Source organism: Phoxinus phoxinus (assembly GCF_949152265.1).
Source record: "Phoxinus phoxinus genome assembly, chromosome: 5".
NCBI classification, from domain to species: Eukaryota; Metazoa; Chordata; class Actinopteri; order Cypriniformes; family Leuciscidae; genus Phoxinus; species Phoxinus phoxinus.
In genome coordinates this window covers 578457-603531 of record NC_136880.1, presented here as the reverse complement: position 1 = coordinate 603531, position 25075 = coordinate 578457, and the positions used below count along the sequence as shown (strand labels likewise).

The 25075-nt window shown below is 44.9% G+C and overlaps 1 protein-coding gene across 2 annotated transcripts in view; it reads left to right on the top strand.

Annotated features, from left to right (window-relative positions):
* The window catches only part of tns3 (tensin 3), an 82951-nt gene that overhangs the window by 43974 nt on the left and 13902 nt on the right, over positions 1–25075 (top strand). For both annotated transcript variants that reach the window (XM_079611701.1, XM_079611702.1), the window contains 5 exons: positions 5510–6202; positions 12203–12433; positions 14433–14530; positions 15961–16066; positions 16289–16375. In XM_079611701.1, the coding sequence (XP_079467827.1) occupies positions 5510–6202; positions 12203–12433; positions 14433–14530; positions 15961–16066; positions 16289–16375 (1215 nt within the window). The remainder of the gene's footprint in view (positions 1–5509; positions 6203–12202; positions 12434–14432; positions 14531–15960; positions 16067–16288; positions 16376–25075) is intronic.

Below are 25075 nucleotides of genomic sequence, written 5' to 3'. Positions count from 1 at the left end.
TAGTGTGAATCCTAGTGTGAATCCTAGTGTGAATCCTAGTGTGAATCCTAGTGTGAATCCTAGTGTGAATCTTAGTGTGAATCCTAGTGTGAATCCTAGTGTGAATCCTAGTGTGAATCCTAGTGTGAATCTTAGTGTGAATCTTAGTGTGAATCCTAGTGTGAATCCTAGTGTGAATCCTAGTGTGAATTCTAGTGTGAATTCTAGTGTGAATCCTAGTGTAAATTCTAGTGTGAATCTTAGTGTGATTCATAGTGTGAATTCTTGGGTGAATTCTAGTGTGAATTCTAGTGTAAATTCTAGTGTGAATTCTAGTGTGAATTCTAGTGTGAATTTTAGTGTGAATTCTAGTGTAAATTCTAGTGTGAATTCTAGTATGAATTCTAGTGTGAATCCTAGTGTGAATCCTAGTGTGAATTCTAGTGTGAAGTCTAGTGCGAATCCTAGTGTGAATCCTAGTGTGAATCGTAGTGTGAATTGTAGTGTGAATCCTAGTGTGAATCCTAGTGTGAATCCTAGTGTGAATCCTAGTGTGAATCCTAGTGTGATTCCTAGTGTGAATTCCAGTGTGAATACTAGTGTGAATTCTAGTGTGAATCCCAGTGTGAATCCCAGTGTGAATACTAGTGTGAATCCTAGTGTAAATCCTAGTGTGAATTCTAGTGTGAATCTGAGTGTGAATTATTGTGTGAATCCTAGTGTGAATTCTAGTGTGAATCCTAGTGTTAATCCCAGTGTTAATCCCAGTGTGAATCCTAGTGTGAATCCCAGTGTGAATCCCAGTGTGAATCCTAGTGTTAATCCCAGTGTTAATCCCAGTGTTAATCCCAGTGTGAATCCCAGTGTGAATCCCAGTGTGAATCCTAGTGTGAATCCTAGTGTGAATCCCAGTGTGAATCCTAGTGTTAATCCCAGTGTTAATCCCAGTGTGAATCCCAGTGTGAATCCCAGTGTGAATCCCAGTGTGAATCCTAGTGTTAATCCCAGTGTGAATCCTAGTGTTAATCCCAGTGTGAATCCTAGTGTTAATCCTAGTGTGAATCCTAGTGTGAATCCCAGTGTGAATCCTAGTGTTAATCCCAGTGTGAATCCTAGTGTTAATCCCAGTGTTAATCCCAGTGTTAATCCCAGTGTGACTCCTAGTGTGAATCCTAGTGTGAATCCCAGTGTGAATCCTAGTGTGAATCCCAGTGTGAATCCCAGTGTGAATCCCAGTGTGAATCCCAGTGTGAATCCCAGTGTTAATCCCAGTGTGAATCCCAGTGTTAATCCCAGTGTTAATCCCAGTGTTAATCCCAGTGTTAATCCCAGTGTGAATACCAGTGTGAATACCAGTGTGAATCCTAGTGTTAATCCCAGTGTGAATCCCAGTGTGAATCCCAGTGTGAATCCTAGTGTTAATCCCAGTGTGAATCCTAGTGTTAATCCCAGTGTGAATCCTAGTGTTAATCCTAGTGTGAATCCTAGTGTGAATCCCAGTGTGAATCCTAGTGTTAATCCCAGTGTGAATCCTAGTGTTAATCCCAGTGTGAATCCTAGTGTTAATCCCAGTGTTAATCCCAGTGTTAATCCCAGTGTGAATCCTAGTGTGAATCCTAGTGTGAATCCCAGTGTGAATCCCAGTGTGAATCCCAGTGTGAATCCCAGTGTGAATCCCAGTGTGAATCCCAGTGTTAATCCCAGTGTTAATCCCAGTGTTAATCCCAGTGTTAATCCCAGTGTGAATACCAGTGTGAATACCAGTGTGAATCCTAGTGTGAATCCCAGTGTGAATTCTAGTGTGAATCCCAGTGTGAATCCCAGTGTGAATCCCAGTGTGAATCCCAGTGTGAATCCCAGTGTGAATCCCAGTGTGCTTGTTGAGGAGAATGAGCTGCTGCTTTAATAAGTGATTTCACCTGCTGGACGAGAAAACATCTGGAAAAAACCCACAGTCTCCCATTGAAAGAGGAATTCGATACACATCTACAGACCAGAGGATCAGGGGTGACTCTTCACACTCCTGACTGCAGGAAAACACCTAGAAACCACACAGAACTGCATAGCAACGCCCTGGCAACCACCCACAACAACTGAGCATCATAGTGGGGTGAAATAATGCAAACGCTATTTTCTCCATAAAATGTATATATTATCTGTTGACTCGTTTTGTACTGGTATTGTGACAGACATTATGAGGCCGGTAATGAGGCTTTGATACGGTTCAGTCCTGCTTGTTTCATACAGTGACAGCTGTGTGTTGGTCAGCGCAGTGTGTGTTTAGCTGAACTGGTGTTGACTCACACAGTTGTGATGCTGAGGCTTCGGCAGGAAGAGGGACTGGAATTATAATTACAGTGTTTTGTTTTCGCTGGCTAATTCTGGCTGCTTCGGATGACTAGACACAAGAAAAACACCATATAACTTCCTCCCACGGCCTCCCGCAAGATGCGTGTGGAAGCCAAGAAATGAATGCACTTCTTTTGCAATCTTTAGGTGAAATGCTAGACTGACTCTAACGTTGCTGAGATGTTTCAGTGAGCACTTTAGCACACAATAATTCTGCTTTGAAACCTGCTCAGAGTTGCTGAGTTTGCTCTCTTCAGCTGTCAGTGGCTTGTTCTCACACTGATGGACAGTAAAGGTATTTTCTGTTAATGAACACTGATGGAGCTGAACTCACGCTGAACCCGGACATTCCTCTACGTGTTGAGCACATCTGCTCTCTCAGCAATGAGTGAGGGAATCCAGCCTCTGTTAATTGAAGGCCTGGATGATGTGTTAGTTGTGGAAGAAGTTTGCTTTCATCTGTGGATTGAAGAACTGCTCTGCTTTGTCATTTCTCATCTCAGCTTTACAGGACAGCCTCATGTTTCAGACCCACTGAGTGATGTCGGATTCAGGAACCAATCAATGTTGTGAACCGATTCTTTCCAATGATCCGCTGCACTGTAAAGAATGACTGACTGTAGTAAAACAACAGTCAATGTGCCTGCATATTTGACTAGAGCCATACTTATAACCAAACGTCATAAGTATGGTTATAACAAAATATTTTATTAGTTTATATAATATTAATATAGCAGTCTCCTTGATCAATTTAATGATAACCACTATAATAATACAGGTGGTACAATAGTAAGCCATATAATGAATCAACGGTTCATCATAAGTTGCCTGTCCATAAAACAAGGCCGGTACTCGTACAATATATAGACACAAACACTGATAAAACATCTAATATAATATCAATACATATTAGTCTTTAATGTTGCTTACCAAAAAAAATTAAAAAAATACACATACATTTTGAAAACCCTGAGCCCCTGGAATGAACTGCATGTCTCAGCACTTTCTGAGGTGATCCCTTCAGAGGTGGACCGTATTGTCAGAAAACACATCCTCAACCCAGCCCTCTTCTTTCATGCCCCGCCCCTGTCTTTACATTCCAATCTCCATATATGTAAGAACAGCCCCGCCCTCTTCTTTCATGCCCCGCCCCTGTCCTTACATTCCAATCTCCATATATGGAAGAACAGCCCTGCCCTCTTCTCTCATGCCCCGCCCCTGTCCTTACATTCCAATCTCCATATATGGAAGAACAGCCCTGCCCTCTTCTCTCATGCCCCGCCCCTGTCCTTACATTCCAATCTCCATATATGGAAGAACAGCCCCGCCCTCTTCTCTCATGCCCCGCCCCTGTCTTTACATTCCAATCTCCATATATGGAAGAACAGCCCCGCCCTCTTCTTTCATGCCCCGCCCCTGTCCTTACATTCCAATCTCCATATATGCAAGAACAGCCCCGCCCTCTTCTCTCATGCCCCGCCCCTGTCTTTACATTCCAATCTCCATATATGCAAGAACAGCCCCGCCCTCTTCTCTCATGCCCCGCCCCTGTCTTTACATTCCAATCTCCATATATGGAAGAACAGCCCCGCCCTCTTCTTTCATGCCCCGCCCCTGTCCTTACATTCCAATCTCCATATATGCAAGAACAGCCCTGCCCTCTTCTCTCATGCCCCGCCCCTGTCCTTACATTCCAATCTCCATATAAGGAAGAACAGCCCCGCCCTCTTCTCTCATGCCCCGCCCCTGTCCTTACATTCCAATCTCCATATAAGGAAGAACAGCCCCGCCCTCTTCTCTCATGCCCCGCCCCTGTCCTTACATTCCAATCTCCATATATGGAAGAACAGCCCCGCCCTCTTTTCTCATGCCCCGCCCCTGTCCTTACATTCCAATCTCCATATAAGGAAGAACAGCCCCGCCCTCTTCTCTCATGCCCCGCCCCTGTCCTTACATTCCAATCTCCATATATGGAAGAAGAGCCCCGCCCTCTTCTCTCATGCTCCGCCCCCTGTCTTTACATTCCAATCTCCATATATGTAAGAACAGCCCCGCCCTCTTCTCTCATGCCCCGCCCCTGTCTTTACATTCCAATCTCCATATATGGAAGAACAGCCCCGCCCTCTTCTCTCATGCCCCGCCCCCTGTCTTTACATTCCAATCTCCATATATGGAAGAACAGCCCCGCCCTCTTCTCTCATGCCCCGACCCCTGTCTTTACATTCCAATCTCCATATATGGAAGAACAGCCCCGCCCTCTTCTCTCATGCCCCGCCCCCTGTCTTTACATTCCAATCTCCATATATGGAAGAACAGCCCCGCCCTCTTCTCTCATGCCCGACCCCTGTGTTTACATTCCAATCTCCATATATGGAAGAACAGCCCCGCCCTCTTCTCTCATGCCCCGACCCCTGTCTTTACATTCCAATCTCCATATATGGAAGAACAGCCCCGCCCTCTTCTCTCATGCCCCGACCCCTGTCTTTACATTCCAATCTCCATATATGGTAAGAAAATTACCAGTAATCTGGTAATCGCTTTACTTTTACTTTTACTTTTACTTTTACTTTACTTTTAATTTTTCGCATACCATTTACTTTCTTTGTTTAACAGTTCTGTCAAACAAAGTATTAGACATCACTGACAGAGATCTTAAACTAATGGAGACGGAGAATGTGAGTGAGCGCTGGTGTTCTCTGTGCTGCCCGTCAAAATAAAAGTCTGGAGCACCGTCAAAATAAAAGTCCCGCTTCCAACACATCGACCAATCAGAAAAAAAACTATAATTTAAAAATGCCAAATTTCGGTGATATATCGGTCGACCACTACTTAACACAGAATTGTCTTCATTAAAAGTAAAGAAATTAAATAATCTTACCAGGGCTGTTCTTGAAATTAGCTGATGATCAATCAAATGCAGCTAATATCTGTTGCTTTCGGTGACGTGAACTCCATTAAATCTGCATATAGCGTGGGAATTCAAGATCGAATTTATATCCGTTTTGCGAAAACACATTTATGTGACCAGGTGTACATGGATCAGATAAAAAAATCAGATCAAAAACGCATGAAGTGGCCAGGTGTAAACAGGCCCTAAATGCATGAGCAGTGTGAGATGTCTTGCTTGTTTCCTTCATGCAGTGTTTAGCGTGTTGAGTGAGGTGTGTTTGTCTCCCCCCAGCGGGTCCGATCCTGGAGCGACTGGTGAAGCGTGACGTCAGCAGAGGCTCCACCCCCTCGGGAGCCCCTCGGAGCCCGGACCACACGCTCTCGGCCAGCACCGACTCCGGCCTCTCCAGCGCCCCCGACTGCTGGCCCACCCCGGGGCCCCGAGCGCCTCAGCCCAGCCGGCAGGAGCGGGTGGAGCTCAAGCGGCTGCTCAGCGGCTTCGGTCTGGACGAGGCGAGCCCAGGCCCTCCGCAGAATCACCTGAACGGGCGCCCGCGGCCCAAGGAGCGTGAGACCGACATCCTTGATGACGAAGTCCTGAGCTCGCGGCACGACCTGCACAGCACGGACAGCCTGGGCACGCTCTCCTCGTCCTGTCACAAGAGCAGCCAGAACTCTCTGCTGTCGGACGGCTTCGGCAGCCCCGGGCGTACGGAGGAGACGCACTCGGCGGCCGTGGAGGAGTACGAGCGGAGAGTCGCTCACAGAGGCGCGTCCCTCCCCGCCGGCTCTCCGGGCCACAGGCACCCGTTCCCGCACGGGGGATACTCCACGCAGACCTGGGTCCATCAGCAGCAGCTGGTCACGGCACAGCAGTACCTGTACCTGCCAGAGGAGGACGCCAGTGAGCAGCGCTTCCACAGCCACACGCAGGAGCTCCTGCCCAAACACGCCGGTCAGCACACACAGCTTTCTCTCGTTACAGGTATGCTTGAGTTCAAACCTTTTCACAAAACCGTCAAGGCCCCCTGTTATTTTGTTGAATGGATATCTTAACATGCAATATATAAAAAGAAAAAACAGAGCCACTTTTAAAAGCTGCTTTTAAAGGGGTGGTATTGGTTTGGTTTGGTTTGGTTTGGTTTTCATTTATTTGTACCCGTAGGTAAAAGTTCAGGCTATTTCTCAAACATATAAACGACAAAACCACATAAACAGAACAAGACATTAAATCACACTAAAACAATTTACTCCATCTTAATACTATTTATAAAATTAATCACTACTGGGACAAAGCTATTTTTATATTGTTTTGTTGTACACCGCAGTACTCTAAACCGTCGATTGGACGGCAGATACTGGAACTCATAATACAGCGGGTGAAGCTGGTCACTCAAGATTGAAGTACCCATGCGCTGTGCCCGTCTGGTATACAGCGAGGCTGGGTTCAGTAGTGGCTCCCCAATCAACCTACTGGACCAATTCACAATCTGGTTAATAGAGTTCCGGCTCTTTAAAGATAAATGAATTCCCGTACCAAGATACCAGAAAAAGAAAAGTACGGATTCAATAAAAGCACGATAAAACATACTCAACAGTGTTTTCTCAATTTGAAATTTACACAGTTTCCTCAAAAAGAACAAACGTTGATGCCCCTTTTTACACACTGTTTCACAGTTGGCTTCGAAACTCAGCTTTGAATCAATGATTGTCCCAAGGTATTTGTAAGACTGCACACACTCCACTGTTTCACCCTTAATGGATGTGACTTCTTGCGTATAGACATTCTTCCTGAAGTCAATAACCATATCCTTGGTCTTCAGTACATTTAAATGAAGGTGAGATTCCTCACACCACTCAACAAAGTCATTAATAATAGGTCCATGACTATTCTCATTATTGTGAAGCAGACTGACTATTACCGTATCGTCTGCATACTTCAAAACAACACGATTTTCCAAATGACTTTGGCACAGTCAGTTGTGTAAAGAATAAACAGTAGTGGAGGAAGTACACATCCTTGTGGTGAACCAGTGGAGGAAGTAACCTGTGCAGAGATTGTTTTTTTATTTTCACTCTTTGTGTTCTCTCAGTTAAAAAAATCTAATATCCATCCGTCTAAATTATGACTCAGTTTGAACTGTTCTAAAAGTCTACTTACCGGTACTAGGATGTGAGGTTGAATTGTATTAAACGCAGAGGAAAAACCTAAAAATAGAAGCCTTGCATGAGACAACCTTCCCCTCCAAATGTTTCAAAAGCAGATGTATCACGGAGACCGTTGCATCTCTACACCTCTTTTTGATCTATAAGCGAACTGCATTGGGTCTAATAAACACTCAGTCGTCCTCAATATTTCAGATCTCACAAATCTTTCAAAAATGTTCATTAAAATAGATGTAAGAGCCACTGGTCTTAAATCATTTAATGTCTTTGGACACCTAGCTTTCGGAACTGGGACAATCATTGCATCCTTCCACACTTTGTGAACGTGCTGTACTCTTAATGACTTATTAAAAATGTAGTGAAATACAGGACTTTTGGTCTATACAAAAATGCTGGCTATCCTCAAGCTTGTGACGTAAGTCCTCACTAAAAACAGATGTATCAAAACGATTATAAAAACCATTCAAGGCATTTGCAAATTCAAATCTCGAATTGTATCCATCCAAGATGACATGATTATTGTGATTTGGACTACCATACCCTAATATAGCTTTCATACTGGACCAGGCCGAACTCAATTTATTATCAGCCATCTGACTCTCTAATCTCACTTTATAATTCTTTTTTGCTTTTAGGATTTCTACTTTCAACCCCCTAGTGGCTGCTGTTTATGTAAATCAGTAAATTCATCTAGTTTAAAGACCCGATATATTCTATACTGGATTTAACGGATTTGGTCACCCATGGTTTGTTATTCGGGTAGATTTTGACTGTCTTACTAGGAATTATCATATCTCTACAAAAAACAACATAGGAACAGGTCACATCAGTAAGTTCATCCAAGTCATCACCACAGCTTTCTCTAAACATATTCCAGTCCGTGCAATCATAACACTCTTGTAAACAGAGCACAGATTCCTCAGTCCAAACCTTTACATCCCTTGTTTGCACCTTCTCTCTCCTTAAGACTGTCTTGTAGGTGGGCACTAAAAACACACAGTTGTGATCGGCCGAACCCAAAGGAGGCAATGGAAGTGATTTGAAGGCGTCCTCTACTGTTCCATAGCACAGATCAAGTGTTTTATTCCGTCTGGTTGGGCAAGTGACGTATTGATAGTAATGTGGAAGTGCTTTTTTCAGTGCATGACACATGGTTAAAATCACCCATTAACAGACTCTGCGCTTCCGGTGATTTTGACTGTAGTTTTTGTACCACCTCAAAAATGGTAGTAGCGGCAGAGACGGCATCTGCCTTTGGATGAATATACACCACAGTCATACAAATTTGTGGAAACTCACGAGGCAAATAAAACGGACGTAGTGATGCTGTTAAAAGTTCAACATTCGCAGTGCAAATCCGTTCTCGAACAGTCACAGCACTGCAATAGTATAATGCCCTTTTCACAAGATGTAAAATAAGTCTCTGATGTCCCCAGAGTGTGTATGTGAAGTTTTAGCTCAAAATACCACACAGATATTATTATATAGTTGATATTTTATACTGTTATTGTGTCTGTCCCTTTAAAGGAACACGGCAACTTTTTGAGACTCTTATCCAGAGTTAGATAAGTCCACACACACCCTTCTCATCTCCGTGCGTGCCGTAACTCTGTCTGACGCACCCACCGCTAGCCTAGCTTAGCACAAAGACTGGAGGTAAACGGCTCCAGCTAGCATAATGCTCCCAATAAGTGACAAAAGAACTCCAACATTTTCCTATTTACATTTTGTGATTTGTATAGTCACAGCGTGTACGAATAACAAGGTCACATGAGACACAGCCATCTTCTAACCGTATACACACTGGGAACTATATTCTCAGACGGCGAAGCACTACTTCTGCGGAGTGATTTGCTCGCAGCGCCTGAGAAGCCCCGTGGTGAGGAGCAGAGCGTTCGCTCAGTGTTGCGCTAATCACTCTGCCCAAGTTACTCCACTCCTGCTTGCTGGAAAAGCTGGAAAATTCAGTCAATGATGGGGAAAGAGTTAACCAAAAAAACAAGACAAAAACATTAATACAACGTAAAAAGGTTTAAGGGATCTTAACAGCTTTCAAAGAAGAAACTCAACAGCTTTACATGGGATAGTAAAGACAACACCTGCCTGACACACAAAGACTAATGGTGCGTCCCAATTCGCATTCTATCCGTCCTATAGTATTCGAAAATAGAATTAGTACGTCCCAAATCGTAGTATGTTGAAATGAGTGTTCCAAAGATAACCGGATGGTCTACTATTTCCGGTCAGAATCTGAAGTGCAGATCGATGAACACTCTAACGGCTGATATTGCCCACAACCCATCGCACGTTGGTCGAGGATTCGGTTAGAACTACAAACACGAGTGAAAGTGTTAAAAAAACTACAAACATGGAGGTTTAAATAAAGGGGTTTGAGTGATTAATTATCAGTATCTAACCTGTCGAAAATGTATTTATTCAATGTTGTGTACACTGTATTGCATCTGCAGCAGCTTGTGAACTTTTGTAAAGATACACTTAGCCATTAACTTTTAAATGCATCATTATTACATTCAAATTGCAAACACACGAGGAGAGTCTCCGCATGAAAGACTCGCGACTGGCAGATGAACGTGTTTCTACATTTCTCTCCGAAATGGTAGGAAATTAAATAAGATTGAATGAAGGATTTTAACTGTGACAAGATGATTGACAGGGCAGTTTACTGACAGATCTGTCCGTTAAAGATGAGGAAGTAGTGTGTCCCAAAGCTTGCCTACTCTTTTGCTACACACTCTAAAGTATGTACTTTTTCTTCACAAAAAGAGTACATACTTTTAGGGCGTAGTAAAGTAGGCGAATTGGGACGCAGCATAAAACACTGGATAAGAAGAAGGTAACAAGGTACAGGTGAGACTAATTAATTGTCATAGTAACAAACATTAGTAACTATGGAAACAAAGGCAGGAATTAAATGCAGGGAGAGAACACAGGACAAGACAAAAGAATATCAAAATAAATGTCCAAGAACTCTAAACACAGGGAATCTTGACAGCTACTTAATGTATGTCAATATAATAACTTTGGGGCTTTTCACAACTTAATTTCACCTTAAACTAAAGCTTAATCTTAAAGGGTTAGATAAAAAAACTAAAAAACTAAAAACATTTTGTTTGATTTAGTTAACTTACTTTAAACTAAGACAACTTCGAAAGACCTTAAAGTCCCCCTGTGGTGAAAATCCAGCTTTTAATGTAGTTTATGTGTCTATGTGGAGTTATTAATCTGCTTTAACACACACCATGTGTAAGTTCATAAGTCGACAGCATTGCTGAGTATTTTCTGCTTAAAGGGGTCATGACATGGGTTTTTTTATTTTATTATTATGTTCCCTTAGGTGCAATTATAGTATTACTATAGTTTTTTTTACAAAAAACTTTTAAAATGTAGTGATTTATGACCTTTTCCCTGTTTCTCATCCTCTGATTCACACAGTCTGTTTTGGGGGTGTTTCCCCTTTAAGAGTTCAGTGTTAACGCCCACTGTTGATTGGCTAACGTCCGTGCCTATGCATCAATTATTAACGCCCCCAGCCAGAACATTTGCGGATTCGGCGTATTTAAAAAGTAGTTTAAAGTTTTAAACACATTACTTACAGTTTGCGTCGTCGTTGTTGAGCCCAGAATAGTCGGCAAGGACTTATCTTTGAGCAACAGTTTTCTGGCAAAGCTCAAAACAGTCTGTTCTCAAAACAGTCATCCTTAAATGTACAGAACAAACGCTTAAACTAACACTGCCGTGACTGAGACGTCCGCAAAAAATAAAGTGCATACATTTTTCCCCTGACGACTGGATCTTTCGCAGCGTATTCAAAGATGTTGTTTGTCCACAGCCAGGAACAGCACATCTGCGGCATCGTAATCTCCCTGTACACAGACCCACTCGCTGTCCGTCGACTGAACACTTGTGATGCGCGCGGCAACGATACGAAATGAGCGTAGTTGCCTTGCGCTTAAAGCGTAGTTGTCTTGTTCTGGAGGCGGTCATATGCAAACGCTGGTACGTCACTTCGTACCGTGACGTCACTTCTTACCATGGATCCAGAACGAGCTGTATTTAGAGCTTGATTAAATAAATGATTCGTTTATAATGGGGAGGAAGTCTTAAGCTATGAAACTTGCAGGACGTTTTAATGACACAAAGACCTCTTATATACCAAAAGATCAAGGCAAATTTGGTTTCTCATGTCATGACCCCTTTAAAACTGCAGTGAACCAAAGACAGTCTCAAAAACACGGTTTGAAATCGCTGGTGTTTCTGACGTCACAAACTACCTTGACCAATCAGATCAACGTGTGATTGTCAACCAGTGGATCTCTGAGTGAGTGAGTGAGAGGAGGCGGGGCTCATTTGCATATTCATAGACCCGCGCATACTAAATGAAGCAAGGGTGTCGAGTTACATTCAAGATATTTTAAGGCATGAAGAATTATTTTTCAAGGAAAAAACTTTTAAATATGTCATTTTGGTGATCAAAGATAAGTTTTAAGGGATCAAATTAATGACTACAGTGGGACTTTAATGTTTCTTGTGATGTCTTCTCAAAATATGCATCATATGTTCTGCTATGGGCATACAAAATCATAAAAAAAACAATAAAGCCCGCAATAATTTCTGAAGTCAGTAAAGTTGCCACTATCTGTTGTGCACATCAAGATAAAATACTATTTAAAGTCAGTTGTTTCTTTTCCTTTTTTCTATGGGGAGTGTTAATTTGCTCTTAGACAAACTGAACAAAACTGTTTTGAACCATGATTTTGGATTCGACCAGTATAAATGACGGTCATGTGGCTGTTTTCAGAGCAGAAAGAGCCCGCGGTGAGGCCTGAAACCCCTCGGATCCAGGAGCCGGTCCACAAACATGACGAGGAGTTCAGCTCACTGACTCTGGACATCGACAACTCCATTCACCAGCTCAACCAGCTCATCCTGGACCTGGACCCCAGCTTCGTGCCCATCTCCACCAAACCCAGCTCAGCCCCGGACAGCACCGGGGACGCGCCGAGGGACAGAGAGAGGAGGCGGCAGATGGGTAAGATCATGATCAAACGTGCTCAGCATGAGGTTATGTGGTCCTCTCAACATGAGGTCCGGTAACTGCCTTTTCAGGGGGTTAACCTGGAAACCTTTGAGGTACAGCTCAGGGGCCTCATTTATAAAACTGTGCGTAGGATCCTCACTAAAAGTGTACGTGCGCCCAAAAGCCAAAAATGGCGTGCGCAAAAAAATATTCAGACTTATAAAACCGTGCGTACGCCAGAACCTGCGGAGGATTCACTTTATAAATCCCACTCAGCGGAAGATTGTGCACACATGCGTCTCCTCCCCGAAATAACCATATATGGAGCTTACAACGCCTCGTTTTACTATGCATATCCTCATCTGCATATCATTTGCATATGATTATTCATCCACGTGATAACATGTTTAACGGTACAAGACATGAGGAAAATATGAAATACGGATGTGCCGTCACATTACTTTTAATACAAATCATTTAGTAGCCTATCCTTGCCTTGTTTTTGAATAAATAAATCAAATAGTGTAAAAAACATTTCAGATAAAGTTTTTCTCAATCTTTTCCACTGGCCAAATAGTATTTTTAATTGATTTATATTTTTAATGGAAACAGATAGACCTTGTTGTGCATTATATTTGCACAATATGCTATTATCATGACAAGCAATTATCTCTGTAGTTAAAACATTAAAACACAGCATGCCAAAGGAAAAGTGTTCAAAAGCATTTTTATTTATAGGATATTTATAGGCTATTTATTGAATATTTATATATTTTTTAACTTTTCAGTAAATGTCATACAGTGTTTAACTCTATTAATGAGAGTGGCATATTTAATCTAAATGTTTATATCAGAAGTATTATTTTATTTAAACTGTTTGTGAACATGCACTGTAGCCTATTTATGATTAGGACTCATAATGAAGATTTCAGTTTTACTTCATCTGCCGTTAGATATGCGTCAGTTTCACTAAACGGCCCAACGCGCTCGCTGGCGCGGACATTTAAGGTGTGGATATTTGCTTCAATTGATAGGCTTGGTGAGTGAAATTATATTTGTATTATCTTTCTGTATATGTATACTTTTATTTCGATTTTCTGTCTAAAAGTGACCAAAAAGACATTTAACTCTTGCTCACCATCGGTGTCGCCAAACTGCTCCGTCTCCAAAACGTTCGTACGCATGGGTCAGAGTTTGCGTGCAGGTGCGCACATTTTCCCGTCAAGTTTGTTTTTATAAATCACAACTTATGCGTCGGAAGTGGCGTACGCCTCTTTCAGGGCCTGTTTTGTGCGTACGCAACGGTTATAAATGAGGCCCCAGATCTTTAACTAGTAAACCTGTGTATTGCAGTGTGACACAAACAAGCACAGAATAAATGAATACAATGATTTTGAATCTGTGTGAAGAAGTCACTGTGTTTGTGCTGTCAGCCATCTTCACATTTACTGTGATGTGTGTATCCAGCTGTTGAGCCACAGTATTACAGATGTGCTCAGGTTAGCCGGTTATCAAACGCTCTGTTTCCACCTGGTGCTCAGATGCGTCTTTGTTGATCGGATCACAAGTGGACGACACTAAATACAGGTGTAAGCGGCTCTAAACGTTTGGAGCTTGTCCACGTTCAGCACTTCCAGATGTAGTCACATTCGACCGGATTGCTTTCGGAGTGTAAACGCTCATGTGGTCGAATGTGTTCAAACAGCCGCTAAAAGATGGGCTTGATGAGAAACGTCCCAAGCACAATGTTCTCTCAGCATTCCTGATTTCACACTGAATGATTCGGACAGATTTTTGCTAGTCGACAGGTTTTGTGAGATCGCCGATAAATGCCCTCAATCATAGGCAAACTGGTGCTCGTTCACGCGAGTGACGATCATGCAGTGTGACGCGCTCTGAGAGGAGTGCAGACGAGTCGCCGACGCCGTGAGATATTCGCCGTGTGATGTCAGATGAGTGTTCACACTCGCTGTGTGTGTCCGTGTTCATGTGTTTCTGTGTGTTTCCTCAGATGGTGTTCAGCTCAGCGCAGCTCGTGGACACCCGTCCTGGACTCTGGATCACACACACACACTGACGCCCAGCGCTGGCCGCGAGACACACACACAGGTACAGCAATAACCTCTCCTTTCATCACATTCACTCAAACTAGCTTCAGTCCAGTTCTAGTTGCCTCAAAGACTGGGCTTTTTACGCTAGTTTTAGTCATGCTATATTATGGTTAAACTGATCATCTCCATTATTTTGCTCAAAATTGTAATCTTAATTACTGATCATGATTGTTGTCATGAGAGAAATGTCTTAACATTTCGTCAGAATTACTGCACTTTCTTCTATAAGCACAAATCAAGAGGATGTAGACTCGAGCGCATGCTTTATTTGACTCATTTACTCATCCAGTTCCCTGATTTATAATATTAGCAGAGAAATGAACACACACTCCCTACATTATGATAACTAGTACATCTCAAAATCTTCTCAGTGTCAGAGTCAGAGTCAGTGAAATTCGTTCTAGTAATTAAAATAATTCTAAATTATGTTAAAGTCTCCTTGTAGTCAATCATTTTATCCCTTAAAACTTATCTTTGATCACCAAAATTACATATTTAACCGTTTTTCTTGAAAAATAATTAGTCTTAAAATATCTTGAATGTAACTCGACACCCTTGCCTCATTTAGTATGCGCAGCTCTATGAATATGCATATGAGCCCCGCCTCCACTCACTCACTCACTCAGAGATCCACTGGTTGACGATCACACGTTGATCTGATTGGTTACAAGATAGTGTGTGACGTCAGAAACACCAGCGATTTCACACCGTGTTTTTGAGACTGTCTTTGGTTCACTGCAGTTTTAAGCAGAAAATACTCAGCAATGCTGTCGACTTATGTCACACAGAGGTCACGTATAAGTGCATTCAGCAACCAGAATATAGCGGAGCTCATGCTTGTATGTATTACAGAAATCACGGAGAAGGTTTGATGATTACAGTGAAGGAACACACACTGACTCAATGACAATTTTCTTTTAAGCACTAATATACAATATATACTATATTTAACCCAGATTAAACCTCTGAGATCTGGCAACCACAGCATTCTAGAGGCTTGATAAAAACTGATATTTTTTCTGTTCTTTTTTGTTGAAGAAAATGTTTTCGTCAGAAAATTGCATGTTGATTTGGTCCCAGATAGCGTTTAAGGATGTGTATGTCGTCTCATCATCATCTTGTGTTCTTCATAGTTTTTGTTGATGTATTGAACACTTCACACTGCGACTCAACACACACTCTGTGATTCACTACTAGATCAACATGATTCATTTAGCACACACTCAAAAAATACAAACACAGTCAATACAACACAAATCTGTGTTATTCCTGCATTAGGGGAATTGCTTGTTAACTCCTGTGTGTGTGTGTGTGTGTGTGTGTGTGTGTGTGTGTGTGTGTGTGTGTGTGTGTGTGTGTGTGTGTGTGTGTGTGTGTGTGTGTGTGTGTGTGTGTGTGTGTGTGTGTGTGTGTGTGTGTGTGTGTCAGTGTGCAGCAGTGTTCTGTACAGACGGTGTTCAGTTCTCATCTCACACTGGCAGTGACGTGATGCCCTTAACACCAGCGTTCCCCATCTCACCAACCACTCCTTACGGTAACACACACACGCACACACACGCACGCACACGCACACACACACACACACACACACACACACACACACACACACACACACACAGCACTGGACGTTACGTGATGCCCTTAACACCAGTGTTCCCCATCTCACCATTCACTCCTTATGGTACACACACACACACACACACACACACTGTTGCACTGATGTGTGACTGATCTGCTGTTGTGTGTGTTGATCCAGGGAATCCAGGGAAGAGCGTGATGATGAACTATCCTCCGTTCAAACAGACTCTGTCTCCTTCATTCGGATCCTATAGAGCTGAACACGGTAAATCACACAGACACTCACTGTTCACCACACACTCACTGTTCACCACACACTCACTGTTCACCACACACTCATATATGAGCAGCAGGTGCGATTGCACTTCAGTTTTTTGCTGGGGAGCCAAGCCGATAAGCTGGCTGCCCCGGCGGCCGGCAGCAGATGTGGCGACGGGACGTTCGTCTCCGTTCCCTCCCACGTCTCGGTTACATATGGTAACCCTCGTTCCCTATCAGTCGGGTCACAATGACGTATGTCGTGACCGACAAATAGGAATCCCTACCAAAGTGCCACAGCTGCTGCACCCCATCCAGCGCCCTGTGCAAGCCTCTACACCTTCTTGCCTGGAAGGACGATAGGAGGAGGCTAAACACAGAGTGTATCTGTCACTGTTGTTCCGTGATAACCCATACAGTGAGTTTATTGGATAACACTGGGAAAGCGTGCCCTTTCTGAGGGGAAAGGAGGATCCTGCGGAAGCCACTTCCTTCAAAGAGTAATGTGGAATACATATGGACTACCGAAGGTTGTACTACATATGCAATACTGGGTGACTTAGCCCAAGGGAAAGACATGGGTTTGCGTTAGGAGCAGCCGTGGAGAATATACACATATGGGATCCCCATAGGGTCATACATATGGGACCCAGCCCAGATCTGGTTCTCAAGGATTCAACGGATAAAGAGCTGGTCTGAGGTCCTGACGCTTTGAGCTCTGTCCACGTACAAAACGCAGAACGCAAACAGGACAGAGCAAAGCCAGGGCTGGGTCTGCCTCCTCCAGGGGCAGCGCTTGCAGGTTCACTACCTGGTCCCTGAAGGGAGTGGTAGGAACCTTGGGCACATAGCCAGGCCGGGGTCTCAGTACAACATGGTTGTCACCCGGCCCGAACTCTAGGCATGATTCGTCGAGCGAAAATGCCTGCAGGTCCCCTACCCTCTTGATAGAGGCCAATGCAACCAGCAGCAAAGTCTTCATGGAAAGAAGCTTTAAGTCTGCTGACTGCAAAGGCTCAAAGGGAGCATCCTGAAGTGCTCGGAGCACCAGGGAAAGGTCCCAAGAGGGTATGGAGGCGGGTCGAGGAGGATTTAATCGTCTCGCCCCCCTAAGGAACCTGACGACCAGGTCGCGCTTTCCAACGGTTTTGCCATCTATGTGGTCATGATAAGCTGAAATAGCAGCAGCATGTACTATGAGGGTGGAGTGGGACAGTCTTCGCTCCAACCCTTGCTGCAAGAAGGAAAGCACGGACCCTATCGAACATCTCCGGGGGTCTTCTCTGTGAGAAGAACACCACTTGACGAACAGGTTCCACTTCAAGGCGTAAACGCGTCTCGTGGACGGCGCCTGTGCTGAAGTGATGGTGTTAAGTACCTCTGGGGGTAAGTCACCTAGAACCTCCGCGTCCCGTCCAGGGACCAGACATGGAGTTTCCAGAAGTCCAGATGCGGGTGCCATAGGGTGCCCCGTCTCTGAGTCGGAAGATCCTTCCTCAGAGGAATAGGCCAGGGAGGGACTGACACAGGGAGTTTGAGTTCTGGGAACCAAGTCCAGGTGAGCTGTGTGCCAGTGCGTCCGTGCCGAGTGTTCCCTCAGTCAAGGAGAAAAACAACTGGCAATGTGAGGTCTCTGAAGAGGCAAACAGTTCTACCTGAGCCTCCCCGAACTCTCTCCAGATCAGCTGAACCGCCTGGGGGTGGAGTCCCGAAAGTAAAGCTTGTGACAGCTCGTCGGCCACACGGTTGAGCACACTGGGGACATACATGGCTCGAAGCGACCTCAGATGCTTCTGACTCCAGAGGAGGAGATGGAGGGCGAGTTGCGACATACGACAGGAGCGTAGACCACCTTGGCGGTTGATGTACTCAGCGGTCGCAGTGTTGTCCGAACGGACCGGCACATCTCTGCCCTGTAGCGGCCTTTTTAAGCGGCTCAGAGAGAGACGTACTGCTAGAAACTCGAGGCAGTTAATGTGCCAATGCTGATGGGGGCCCATCCAAACCCTGACACTGCATTCCCGTTGTACGTGGCACCCCAGCCGGTGGCAGAGGTATCTGTGAACACCACAGCATGCCTGGAGACCTGTTCCTAGGGGACTCCTGCACGCAGGAACGGGAGGTCTGACCACGGGCTGAAGGTATGGCGGCACACCGGTGTGATTGCCACCCGGTGAGTGCCGTGATGCCACGCCCATCTCAGGACTCGGCCTAGAAGCCAGTGCTGAAGCTGTCTCATATAAAGCAGGTCGAGCAGGGTTACCGCCGTAGCCGCTGCCATATGCCCCAGGAGCCTCTGAAAGAATTTCAGTGGGACCGCCGTCCTGCCTTTGAACGTGTTCAAGCAGTTCAGCACCGACTGAGCACGTTCCTCTGTGAGGCAGGCTATCTGTGCGACCGAATCCAACTCCATACCGAGAAAAGAGATCCTCTGCACAGGGGCGAGTTTGCTCTTCTCCCAGTTGACCTGTAGACCCAACTGGCTGAGGTGCCTGAGCACGAGGTCCCTGTGTTCGCATAACGGCTCTCGAGAGTGTGCTAGTTTGAGCCAGTCATCGAGATAGTTGAAGATGTGAACACCCTGTTCTCTCATGGGAACAAGGGCCCCCTCCGTGACTTTCGTGAAGACACGGGGAGACAGGGACAGCCCGAAGGGCAGGACCTTGTACTGATATGCTCGACCCTCGAACGCAAAGCGCAGAAACGGCCTGTTTCGAGGAAGAATCAAGACATGAAAGTAGGCGTTCTTCAGGTCGATTGCGGCAAACCAATCTCGGGGACGGATGCATTCGAAAATCCGTTTGTGCGTGAGCATTTTGAACGGTAGCTTGTGAAGACTCCGATTCTAAACTCGCAGGTCCAAGATCTGTTGTAACCCCCCTCTTTTTTTGGGTACAATGAAGTAGGGACTGTAGTACCCTGACCTCATATCGGCTGGAGGGACCGGCTCTATCGCGTCCTTCGTCAGTAGGTCTGCGATCTCCGCTCGCAAGACAAGTGGAGTGGATGGCCCGAAACTTGGGGGGACGCCGGGCGAAATGAATCGCATAGCTGAGCCTGACGGTTCGATGAGCCAGCGAGACGGACTGGGGAGCGCTAACCAGGCTCACAAAGACCGTACAAGCGGGACCAAAGGGACCATAGGCGTACCCGGAGCGAGGCAGTGAGGTGGAGCACAGGGACCCGGCCCGGGAGGCTCTCTTGGGGAGGCGGCCCGTAGCGTGGTCTAAGTGTGCTGTGCAGCACTTACCTGGTTCCACGAGGTAGAAGGTGGCTTGGTTGCGTTCTCGAACCACACACTGCTGCCTGCTGGCGACAGAAGAGTCGGATGAGGGTGGTGAGGATTCTCTCCTCCCACTACCCTCCGGACCCTCTTCAGACCAGAGATAGAGGAACTGCTCTTTTTTTTTTACACTTTGACTCCAGTGGTATAGATAGATAGATAGATAGATAGATAGAGTCTTTATTGTCCCATAGGGATAATCATTTTCACACATTTTTTCCATTCTCCATAGCACAGAAATAAAACATATAAGGAACATATAGAACATATAACACATATCCAAGTGCATATACAAACACACAACTCATTAAGACACCTACATAAAAAACAACAACAACAAGGCAACTGAGGTGAGGGGGCAATATTACAGTTTGTTCAGCACTGTGATGGCGGTGGGGACAAAACTTTTTTTGAAGTGGGCTTTAGTCCAGGTTAGTGCTCTGTATCTGCGACCGGATAGTCCGGAGACCGGAGTAGTGTGTGAAGAATGTATTCAGGGGGTGGTCTGTGTCGGCTGCTATTGCGCGTGCTAGGCGTGTGATGGCTGTGTCATTCATGTCTGATAAGCTGGGTGTGGGAAGATTGATAATCTTGGAGGCAATATGTGTGATTTTAGTGAGTTTGTTTTTACAGGTGGCAGTTAGCATTGTGTAGAAACAGGTTGAGCAGTACAGCAGGGTGGGTTGAATGATGCTTTTATAAAGTAGGAGCAGGAGGTGAGGGGCAACAGAGAGGGCTTTTAATTTGCGTATTACATGTAGTCTTTGTTGTGCACGTTTCTGGATGGTAGTGACATGTTCCTTGAAGTTGATTTTATTATCTATAATTAGTCCCAGGTATTTAAAGCTGCTGACCTGTTCGATTGGTTGACCGTGAATGTGGTTATGGTTCAGTCCAGGTGGTGATTTGGATGTGTGCATGACCAACTCTTTTGTTTTGTCTGTGTTTAGTTGGAGGTAATTGTTCTGACACCACTGTGAAAACTGTGAAATTGAGTCCTGATATGCTGTGATGGAGTTGTTGTTGTTGAGTAATCCAACTATGGCAATGTCATCAGCGTATTTGTAGTAAGTAGTGACAGGTGATGGGCTATTGCAGTCGTTGGTGTACAGGGTGTAGAGGAAGGGGCTGAGAACACAGCCCTGTGGGGCACCAGTGTTGGTGATGATGGTTGATGATGTTGTTGAGCCAATTCTAACGGTCTGCGGTCTGTTGCTGAGGAAGTTATGAATCCAGTGAATGAGAAGTGGGGAGATGTTGAGGTAATGTGATTTCTTGATGAGCTGGTGACGTTGGATTGTGTTGAAAGCGGAGCTGAAATCAATGAAGAGGACTGAAGCAAAGTTTCCAGATGTCTGTAGGTGTTGAAGAATAGGATGGAGAAGGCATGCCACTGCGTCCTCCGTACCTCGTCTGGGTCTATATGCAAATTGATGTGGGTCCAGGTTTTGTCTGACAGTCGGCAAGATGAGGTGGAGGATTAATTTTTCCAAACATTTCATGATTATGGGTGTGAGTGCAATTGGTCGATAGTGGTTAGGCTCTGATGGGCGGGGTTTCTTTGGGATAGGTACAATGGTTGAGGTTTTCCAGAGGATGGGTATTGAGGCTGTCCTATATGATTCCCAGAAGATGGTGTGGAAAATGTGAGAGAGCTCCATGGCACAGAGCTTAAGCACCCTTGCTGGGATGCCGTCTGGCCCTGTTGCCTTGCCAGGTTTGCACCTGGCCAGCTGCTGTCTGACATCCTCCTCTGTGAAGGGGGGGTGTGTGGGTTCTTGGTGGGGGAGGGCGCTGAGCAAATCCTCACATATGGTAGAATAGTCATGGGTGTCAAACCGAGCAAAAAAGTTATTTAGGGTGTTGGAGGAGGTTAATGGGTCTGGTGCTGTGATGTGGTGATGTGGTTCTGTTTTTGTTTTTGTTCCTGTCCAGTTAGTATTTTGACTCTTTGAAAAAGCTTGTTTTGTGTTCATGTTACTGAATTCTTGCTCCATTTTATCTTTATATTTCATTTTGGCTTTGGTGATGTCATTTTTTGTCTGTCTATTGAGTAGTTTGAGAGTGGCCCAGTCCTTCTGCTTAAAAGCTTTTTGTTTTTGTTTGAGACTGAGCTTGATATGGGGGGTTATCCAGGGCTTAGAATTTGGGTATCTGGTGATGTTCATAGTCGGAATAGTTTTGGTGATGCAGAATTTTATATAGTCCGTTATTAGTGAAGTCCGCTCATCCAAACTTCCCTGAAAAACGTCCCAGTCGGTGCATGCAAGAGAGCCCTGCAACTGTGTAATTGCGTCCTCCGACCATTGGGTGATGCTGTGCGTTTGTGGCTTGATGCGTTTCAGTTCCGGTTTGTATTGCGGGAGGAGGAACACGACATTGTGGTCAGAGAAGCCGAGTGGAGGGTGAGCCCGAGCGCTGAAGGCATCAGTTATATTGCCATAACACAAGTCCAGAGTGTTCTCTTTTCTTGTGGGGACATCCACGTACTGTTGGAAGGACGGCAGTACATCACCGAGGATGCATTTATTAAAATCCCCTAATATAAACGCCGGTGTAACATAATTTTGACTCAAAGGATTAGTTTCCCAGCCCTCTACTGGGAGAGAGCAGCTCAACCCATCTCCGGGTCACCCGTCTCCAGTGATTGTTTCACCGACCACTTAAACAGTGGTTGAGACGGGCGGTGTCATCCTCCTGCAGCAGACACAGTAGAGCAGGCTGTGCCGGAGTCTTTTTTCTTTTTTTGCAGGGGATGACACCCTTGGCGACGAGTAGACTGAGGGGCAGCCCACGAGGTACTCTGGTGGTACGTCGGGGGAAGCGCTTCAGTCTCCTGCTGACTGTGGAGAACTGCTGGGCCAGTTCTCAACAGTGTCGCCGAAAAGGCCACCTTATGAGATGGGAGCATCGAGAAAGCGTACTTTGTCGAGCTCTCACACCTCTACAAGGACAGCCAGGGGCGCTTCTGGACCACCAAGGTCTGATCGAGGGCCAGCACTGTGACTTGAACATGGTCAGTCGACAAGCGCAGCTCAATCCCGGCTCAGAACTACCCTCGTGCAATAAGAGTGCCTTGGACTCGGATGCAGGGTAGAGGTGGCCTGCCAGAGACCCCACCATTGAGAGTAGTGAGAGAGGTGAAAACTTTATGCAGAATTTGGCACTTTTGGCGTTCCATATTTTGGCACCAATATAGCTCCATACTGCTAAGTTTTCAATGCACGTCCGAGAAGACCCGGGAAAGCATGGCTGTCAGCTCTGAATCTGATTCAGCATAAGCACACACACTATTACAGTGGGAACTTAACATCATCCTCATTTCCAGAACAAAACAGCCCCTCTCTCCGATGTAGCAATCGACATCTGCCCTCAGCTGGAGCCTTGAATGAAACACTAGGTTCCTCCATTTAATTTTTTTGAAGGACCAGCAATCCCATCCAGAAGCTGCACAGCTTGTGATGCGCTAGACAGGGAGGGGCCCTAGGGGGTTGGTTCCCCGAAGGAGAAGCTCTCAGGATCACCCAAGCTATTCTACTGAAGTAGACCTCTCCTGGTGGCCACCAGGAAGGGCACTAAAACGGAGAATAGACATGGGGACCACGCACCTAGAGCGTCAAGCGAGCGCTGGGTTGCCATGACAACCTGCGCTGCAGCCCGGCAGCTCGACGGCACATGACAAGCTGGTGTCCCAGAGTGTCGAGCAGACCTGCAGCTGTGCTTTCACACACAAGCAGCGGCTGGCCAACAACAGAGGGGACTCAAGCTTTCCGGAGAAAGCAGAGTCAACCGGCGTGCCGACGTGGTCATGTTCCCGTGCGAAAACATGAACCACCCACGAACACAGTCTCACATGTTTCCCAGGCATGCGAGACAGTGATCGTGGCCGCAGGCCCGTCGCGACAAGGCAAGCAAACCAAGCAATTGCTTGGGGCCCCGAGCTGGCCTGGGGCCCCAAGACAACGACTGGTTAAGAATAAAATGCAACAACAAACTGCGTGAGGACCCCTTTGATAGTCAATGCAGTAAAGTGCAATGACACTGTTATCGGGATACCCCTCAAGAGGGCCCCTCTCGCTGACAGCAGCCAGCCAACCACGCAATCTCTGCGGCCGGCAAAATACAAAACCTCCTCGGTAGTCATAATGAAGCGGAATTATGCTTCAGGAAGGCAGAAAAGAAAAAGAAAAACAAGATAGTGGTAAGTGATAAATTACACTGGATAAAATAGCTCTACTTGTCTTGTACAAGTGGTGTAATTTTGCAGCAGGTAGGCTAGCAAAAATATGTTTATGTTAGCTAACGTTACCTGCCTGACGGCAAATGCTGCTGGTAACGAACAGTTAGTGCAACTTTTCTTTTGCTGTAATATGTTTTTTTAACGGGATAAGGAAGACGCAGACCTGTTCCAGAATCACTGTTTATCGTATTTAATGACATGACATTGCTATAGCTTGTAATAGGTTTTGATGAAAGTGGCATAGCATGCTATAGCCTACTAACTATTCCACCGTGATAATCTATTTATGGGGGTTAGGAAAACCACACAATAAATTCTGTGCATCAAACATTAGCTTGGGATGATTTTAAGCATTGGTAGTTGTGAAAGCAGCTGCATCCCTTCCCTTCTAATATCAAAATATGGAAATGCTAACATATCTTTTCGGTAACACTTTATAATAACCATCATTAATAGATGGTAAATGGTTAGTTATTTAATCTTTAGTTAATTGTCATTTAACAGTTAGCAAACAGTCTTTTTACCCATCTATAAACAGTATTTAACCAGAAAGAGGCAGAGGAACATGATTTTTTCATAGCTTATCTTAATGTGCTAGTGTCGTGTGATATACGGTAGTAACAGTTTACGCAAATATGACATTATTTTTATAAGTTACCAATGGACCTTGAACAGTTACTTTATTCTGTGTGGCAATTTTTACACTGTTACATTTTGAAGTACAGTATCAGGACAACCCACGTGTTTTACTGGTACTGTTTATTAACTATTTAACAAGGTATTATAGTCATCTGTCGCAACTTTATAATAACCTTCCAGATAATGTTTATAGACAGTTTACAAACCAACTAGTAACCCTTAACAAAGTGTTAGGAATATCTGGTCCGTCTATCTATGTAATGTTTATAGATGTTTTAAAAAATGGCTCCTTAAAGGTTTACAATTTTTTTTAATCATTACCCGATACCCAATATATTATATGATAGACATAATGTGTGTTACAATAAACTGTTAATCTACAGCACTATTAATAATTATTAAACATTATATAATAATGGGATGGGGATGGGGATGGGGGGGTGGGGGGGCTCCATGTCCATTTTGCTTGGGGCCCCCAAATTCCTTCAAACGGCCCTGCGTGGCCGTCAGTGAGGACAGGAAACGACCGCATCCAGAAACACACG